The sequence below is a fragment of the Stegostoma tigrinum genome, chromosome 35 (genome assembly GCF_030684315.1).
Source record: "Stegostoma tigrinum isolate sSteTig4 chromosome 35, sSteTig4.hap1, whole genome shotgun sequence".
NCBI lineage: Eukaryota > Metazoa > Chordata > Chondrichthyes > Orectolobiformes > Stegostomatidae > Stegostoma > Stegostoma tigrinum.
In genome coordinates, this window is record NC_081388.1 from 9,092,869 (window position 1) to 9,100,092 (window position 7,224).

The window sequence follows — 7,224 nt, forward strand, 5'->3', positions numbered from 1 at the left end:
AGATGGGATTGGCCATTAATGACCTCCACTCATATCTCATCACTGATGAGGAATGTGTGGACCAGAACAGGCCATTTGGCCCCTTCTTGAGCCTTTCCTTATGTATAATGTCACAATACACGTTATCCTAACCTTCGTGATGAATGGACAAGGAAAGAGGAGACTAGCTATAAACCACTGCTGCACTTCAAATCCAGGGATGGAGACAAAATATAGGGTTCATGTCTCCTAATGGGTTGCCAATAGCCCCCTACTTGAGGGTAGAATTGAGCTGGGCAGTCAATGATGCACCCCATTGAAAAATATGAGGAGGAATGGCCATTTGAGTGCAGTAACTGGGGGGTGGGCTAACATCCACAGATTGGGGGAGAGGCTTCTGTGCATGTTTGGTAGCAAAGAGAGGGGATAGAAGTAATAAGAAGCTTTGTGAGCCTGGAAACAAATTTCTCCCCCATCCATTTTTTCCAGTTGCTGGTTGAAGCTGGAGTCAGGCTTTCTGTGGGCTTTCATCGCTCCAGTCAGTGTCATAATTGTGGTAAGTCTTTAGTTAAAATAAATGGACCAGAATCTAAAGCATCCGTCTGGATTCGCAGTTCTCCTCAATGCCTCATCCCAACCCTGAGACCTCTACCACCTGAAAGAACAAGCCAACACTTTGCAACTCCCTCCAAGACATTCACTGTCCGACTGTGGGTCTATATCTAAGGGTCCCTCATTGTCTCCCTCGCCCCCGTTCAACGCAAGGTCAAATTCCATGCCCTGCAGCACCATGGGAGCTCCAATGATCCACCCAATGGGCTCCAAATTATTTTTGCAGCAGTTCTCACGGTGAGGGCAAACACCCGACATCTTAAGCGAATTGGTGCTTTTCAAATGGACCCCAGGGGAGAAAGATGATTCGCAGAACCTCACATAGATGCTCTCCTCACCCAATTAGGATGGCAGTGGAAGGTAAGCTTCCTCCTCCAATACACAATATTCCGTTCTGACAGAGATAACCTTCAAACAAAAAAAAATGCTGGGGATCACAGCGGGTCAGGCAGCATCCATGGAGAGAGAGCAAGCGAACGTTTTCGGGTCTGGATGACTCTTCATCAGGGCTGACATGAACTGTAGAGGATGCAGCATAAGGGTGCAATAGGGGTGTAGTGCTGGGGGAGAAAGGGGGTTGAGAGCGCAGATTAAGTTATCAGAATGTAAGAATTGCCCCATCTCTTTGGGAATGCCCAGCCTGAAGAAGTTTTGTTCTTCACTCCCTCTCCACACTTCACCTCTGATGAAGAGACATCCAAACTCGAAACGTTAGCTTGCTCTCTCTCCATCGATGCTGCCTGACCTGTTGTGATCTCCAGCACTTATTGTGTTCAGTGCAGACTCCAGCATCTGCATTAATTTGCTCCGACGCTGAGATAAACTAACTCAGGAGAGAATTGAACCCCAGTGCGGTCAGCTAACCCTGCAAAGTTAATTTTTGACCAAAGAGAGCCAGATGCTGAAGAGCCTTAGCAAACATTGTGCTCTTTTGAGTACACATTCATTCTTTATAAACGTTCAAATTGCCAACATTGTGGGATTCCGTTTTGCGGTGTGCAAACAGGAGATTTGATCTCATTAACTGGATTTGGGTTGAAATGGCTCTCACTGTGGATAGTCCTGCTTGTATAGATACTGCCAAATACACATCCTGATCAGTGGGTATCTGGACAGCATTCTTGAGTTTTCAATAGCTGATCTGTTTCAGTCTTTACCTGCTCTGAGACTGACTGTTGTTAGATTTGCAGTGGCTTGTTGCAAGCCCTTCATTTAAATTTTAATGTACAGAGCACTGATTTCAAGTCTCCCTCAGCAATACCTTCATTTCCCACTTCTCCAAATCTTAATGTCATGTGGTTGTTGACGTGAATACCATAATCTCTTACATTGTTATCGTTTGTGGGATGTGGACACCGCTGTCTGGGCCCAGCATTTCTTGCCTCTCCCTAGTTGCCTCTTGAGAAGATGGTGTGGTGAGCTGCCTTCTTGAACCGCTGCCATCCACCTGCTGTGGGTCGACCGAAAATATCCTCAAGGAGGGAATTCCAGGATTTTGACTCAGCAACACTGAGGGAACTGAGATATTTTTCAAGTCAAGATAGTGAGTGGCTTGGAGGGGAACTTGAAGGAGGTGGTGTTCCCATGTATCTGCTGGCCTTGTCCTTCTAGATGGAAGTGGTTGTGGGTTTGGAAGGTGCTGTCTGAGGGCCTTTGGTGAATTTCTCATCATGTAGATAGTACACGCTGCTGCTACTGAGCATGGGGTGGGGCGGGGGGGGGGGGGTGGAGTGAGTGGATGTTTGTGGATGTGGTGCCAGTCAAGTGGATGGTGCCAAGCTTCTTGAGTGTTGTTGGGGCTGCACCCATCCAGGCAAGTGGGGAGTACTCCATTTCACGATTATTCGGGGGAATCGAGGGTTATAGGGAAAGGGCAGTAAAGTGTGGAGTGTTGGAGCAGGTCCGAGGGGCCGAATGGTCTACTCCTCCTCCTGTTTCTGATAGAAGAAGATTTCTGTTCAGGGGGTGAGCTACTCGATGCAGGACTCCCAGTCTCTGACCTGGCCCTGTGACCACCAATGTTTATCCTACTGAAAGTGTTTCTTTTCTCCATGCAGGTTAATGCAGGATTCTTTATCCTTACTGTATGGCAGCTTGTGAATAAGTTTTCCAGCCTTAACCCAAATATGAGCGAATTGAAGAAAGTCAGGTGAGGGGACGTCTGCTGGCTTCCTTGTTTAGAAAATGGAAAATTTATCTGGGCTGTGGTCTTCATAATCATTGTCTTCACCCAAAGCTCAGTAGACTGCGCGTCTCATTCAAATTCCTTGAACTGATCAGTCCAATAATTTGTCATATAATACTTCCAGCTATGGATCTTGTTGTTATCATAGGATCTTACAGTGCAGAGGCTCTTCAGTCCATCAAGCCTGTCCTTTGAAAAATAATCTGCTACCTCTGCCAGCCCCATGTTCCCACACTAGGCCCATAGCCTTGAATGTTATGACGCTTCAAGTGTTCATCCAAATACTTGTTAAAATTTCCTCTTCCCAGACAGTGCATTGCAGATTCCCACCAGCTTCTTGGTGAAAAAGACTTTCCTCAGATCCCCTCTCTGCCTCCAGTGAGAGCTATCCAGCCCAGAAACGGACCCTTCGCTCTAAATTGTCCATTCCAATGAGGTTTCCCAAATTAATCTAGTCCTATTTTCCAACATTTGGCCCATATCCCTCTGAACCCTTCCTCTTCATGTACCCATCCAGATGCCTTTTAAATGTTGTAATTATACCAGCCTCCACCACTTCCTCTGGCAGCTCATTTCACACACGCACCACCCGCTGTGTGAAAATGTTGCCCCTTAGGTCCCTTTTAAATTTTTCCTCTCTCACCTTAAACCCTTTAGTTTGGACTCCTCTACCCTAGACAAAAGATCTTCACTATTTACCTTATCTATGCCTGTCATGATTTTATAACCCTCCATAAGGTCACCACCCCCCTCCCCAGCCTCTGATGCTCCAGGGGAAATAGCCCCAGCCTATTCAGCCTCAATTTATAACTCAAACCCTCCAGTCTCAGAAAAATCCTGGTATATTGTTTCTGCGCTCTTTCTAGTTTAACAACATCCTTGTTATTTACCCTTCAACTGCGGGGACCATCTGCTTCCTATCCCACCCTATCCACGGGCCTCGTAATCTCAAACATCTTTATCAGCTCCCCCTTCAACCTTCTGTGCTCTAAAGAAACAACCCGAGATTATCCAGCCTCTCTTCATCGCTGAAATGCCCCTGGTGAATCTCCTCAGTACCCGCTCCAGTGCAATCACATCTTTTCTCAGAAGTACAGTTATGATTTAGACGTTTTCCATAAGCCAAAATAGAATCATAGAATTTCACTGCATAGAAGGAGACCATTCAACCCAGCATTTCTATACAGGCCAGTCCCATTCTCTAGGTCTATCTCTGTAACCCTCTAAATTCATCAAATATCTACCCTGGTCTCTTCTGAAACCTCATATGGAATCCGCCTCCTGTACCCTCCCAGGTAGGAAATCCGAACAACTCTCCAAGGAAAGAAGTTTCTCCTCATCTCACTCCTAGCTGTCTTGCTCACTGTCTTGAAGCTGTCACCCCTAGTGAGTGACATACCAACTAGTGGAAACGGAACATCCTTCTTTACCCTGTCAAAATTGTTCATGATTTTGAACCTCACCTCATCTCTTAATACTCTTTGATCCAAGGAGAATAAACTCAATTTCTCTGACCAATCCTTGTATCAAAAACTCCTCATTCGGGGTATCCTTCTGGCAAATCTTTTTACACTCTCTCCAGAGCTCTAACATTGTTCCTTAAGTAAGGTATCCAGAATTGAACCCAATACTTCAAATACGGCCGAACCAATGATTTACAGAGTTATAGCTTCACTTTCATGCTAAGAATAAGATTAATAATCAATATAAGAAATGGGCCTCAGAGAATGGGTAACACTGCTTGTGCCTGGACATGGAGAGGTTCTCATCTCAACAAATGAATGACAGGTGACCTGTCATTATGAGTATATCAATGATATTAATTGTGTTATGGCCAATTGGCTTGTCCTAGTTGCTGGACCTGTGGGGTTACAAGATATCTCCCAGTTCCCAATTGAAAACTTAAAAATAGATTGCCAGAATTCCTCAGTTATAAATTTGGGTGAATGTGGTGTGTCTGGGTATTTGCTCCAGGTACGGACACTGAGCATCTAACTACAAGAGGAGCTGTAACATAATGATGTCTGATCACAAAGAAACTGGGGTCTAGATTTGTCGGTGTACTAATGAAATGTCATAGAGTAGAATCGCAGAATCTCTACAGTGTGGAAGCAGGCTATTCAGCCCATCGAATCCACACTGACTCTCCAAAGAGCATCCAAGCCACCTATCCTGTCCCTGCAATCCTGCGTTTCCCATGTATAGTCAACCTAACCCACACATCCCTGGACATTATGGGTAATTTAGCATGGCCAAGCCACCCTAACCTGCACATTTTGGACTGTGGAAAGAAACCGGAGCACCCAGAGGAAACCCATGGAGAATGAGCAAACTCCACACAGACAGACATCCAAATATGGAATTGAACTGAAGACCCTGGTGCTGTGAGGCTGTACTGAGCACTGAGCCACTGTGCTGCCCCGCTCCCTCTGTCACCATCCTGTGGAAAATGTTTATTCCAGTAAATCCTGCTTTTGTCCATTTTCAAGAATATGGCTCTCACAGCAGGACAGATTAATCTTCAACTTTAATTAATTCTCATTAGCAAGGCTGGCATTTGTATGAAGAAAGAGGTATCACTGACTGGGCCTAACATTTACAGAGTCACAGAGATGTACAGCATGGAAACAGTATTCGGTCCAATTCATCCATGCTGACCAGATACGTTAGATTAATCTCATCCCATCTTAGCCAAAATACTCCATTTTTGTACATTTCCTAGTGACTGGGGATAAGAAAAGACACATCCCATCACAAGACACAGAGCGCTGAGCATGGTCAGCTAACCCATGCTTGCAAAACCTGGATCCTAAAGCTCTGATAGTAGAATGATAGTCATCAATTCATAGAGCACGGAAACAGTCCCTTCGGTCCAACTTGTCTGTGCCAACCAAAAACCCCAAACTGATCTAGCGCCATTTGCCAGCATTTGGCCCACGTCTCTCTGAACCCTTCTTATTCATGTACCCATCCAGATGCCCTTTAAATGTTGTATTTGTACCAGCCTCCACCACTCCCTCTGGCAGCTCGTTCCGTACACACACCACCCACTGCGTGAAAAAGTTGCCCCTTAGAGCCCTTTACAATTTTTTTCCCTCTAAACCTTAAACCTATAGCTTCTAGTTTAGGGCTCCCCTACCCTGGGGTCTATTCACCCTATCCATGACCCTCATGACTTTATAAACCTCTATAGGGTCACCCCTCAGCCCCTGACGCTCCAGGGAAAATAGCCCCAGGCTATTCAGCCTCTCCCTGTAGCTCGAACCCTCCAAACCTGGCAACATCCTTGTAAATCTGTTCTGACCCTTTTTTTGCCTGGGAGAAGGTAGTGGTGATCTGCCTTCTTGTATTGCTATTGCCTTTAAATTGTCGATGCACGCACACTGTGCTGTTAGAGAGGAATTATGCCCCACGGAACGTGGAGGAAGGGTGGTATAGCTGTCTTCTCCATGCTGGGAGGTGGTGATGGGTCTCAGTTTTGAAGCATGACCAGCTGTGCTCCTATGACTACAATGGTAGCAGTCATGGAAGAACGCTAACCATCCCGCAGCAGGCTGTGGTAATGAGTAAGTGATGTGATTTTGAATCCTATTGTTGGCTCAGGAGTTTAAATTCAGCACACAAAGTAAAGCCGACACTTCTCCTTTCCAAAAAAAAGGAGGCTTATGTTGGTGATGACGAAAGTGTAACTCCTGCTTTGAAGTGAAAGACAGGCTTGTGGATCATGAACCATTAGGGGAAGGAAGCCTGCCATCTGTACGGGGTCTGGCCTTCACATGACTTCAGTCTCAGCCCCAAGTGGATTATTTTTAATGCCCCTCTGACCAGCCTACCGAGTGACTCAGTATTCAAGGTTGATCACCTCAAAGGGCAGTTAGGGATGGTCAATAAATGTCGGATTTCTCAGTGACAAGATATTCCTGTCAATGCATTGTTGATTTAATTTGATTTATTATTGTCACGTGTGCCTAGGTACAGAGAAAAGTTTTGTTTTGTGTGCAGTACAGGGAGATCATACCATGCAAAGGGTAATAGAACAGCGATAAAGCTCTGATGAAGGGCCTAGGCCTGAAACATCAGCTTTTGTGCTCCTAAGATGCGGCCTCTTGGGTACACAGAGAGCGAGACCAACATTTATTTGGTACAAAGTTCCAGGACTTTGATTCAGGAGTCATGGACAACATGTAGGGCCATAGGACATAGGAGCAAATTCGGCCATTCGGCCCATCAACATAAAGCAGTCTTCTCCTGACCTAACAGGACAGTCCCCGAGTTGTCCCTGGGTGAGGGCAAATAGTGGGGACGTACTTTTCCACTCATTCCCTATTCCCCATTTCTCCTCAGGACCTTCACCTTCACAGCTATCGCTCAGCTCTGCCTCCTGGGATGTACCTGGATATTCGGAATGCTGCATTTCCAGGACGGCACTATTGCAATGGCTTATATCT

General features: G+C 45.8%; 1 protein-coding gene across 2 annotated transcripts in view; it reads left to right on the top strand.

The window, feature by feature from the left end:
- The window catches only part of LOC125447580 (adhesion G protein-coupled receptor E5-like), an 82,966-nt gene that overhangs the window by 71,491 nt on the left and 4,251 nt on the right, over window positions 1-7,224 (top strand). For both annotated transcript variants that reach the window (XM_059639920.1, XM_059639919.1), the window contains 3 exons: window positions 469-535; window positions 2,649-2,740; window positions 7,121-7,224. The exon at window positions 7,121-7,224 is cut by the window's right edge and continues 65 nt beyond it. In XM_059639920.1, the coding sequence (XP_059495903.1) occupies window positions 469-535; window positions 2,649-2,740; window positions 7,121-7,224 (263 nt within the window). The remainder of the gene's footprint in view (window positions 1-468; window positions 536-2,648; window positions 2,741-7,120) is intronic.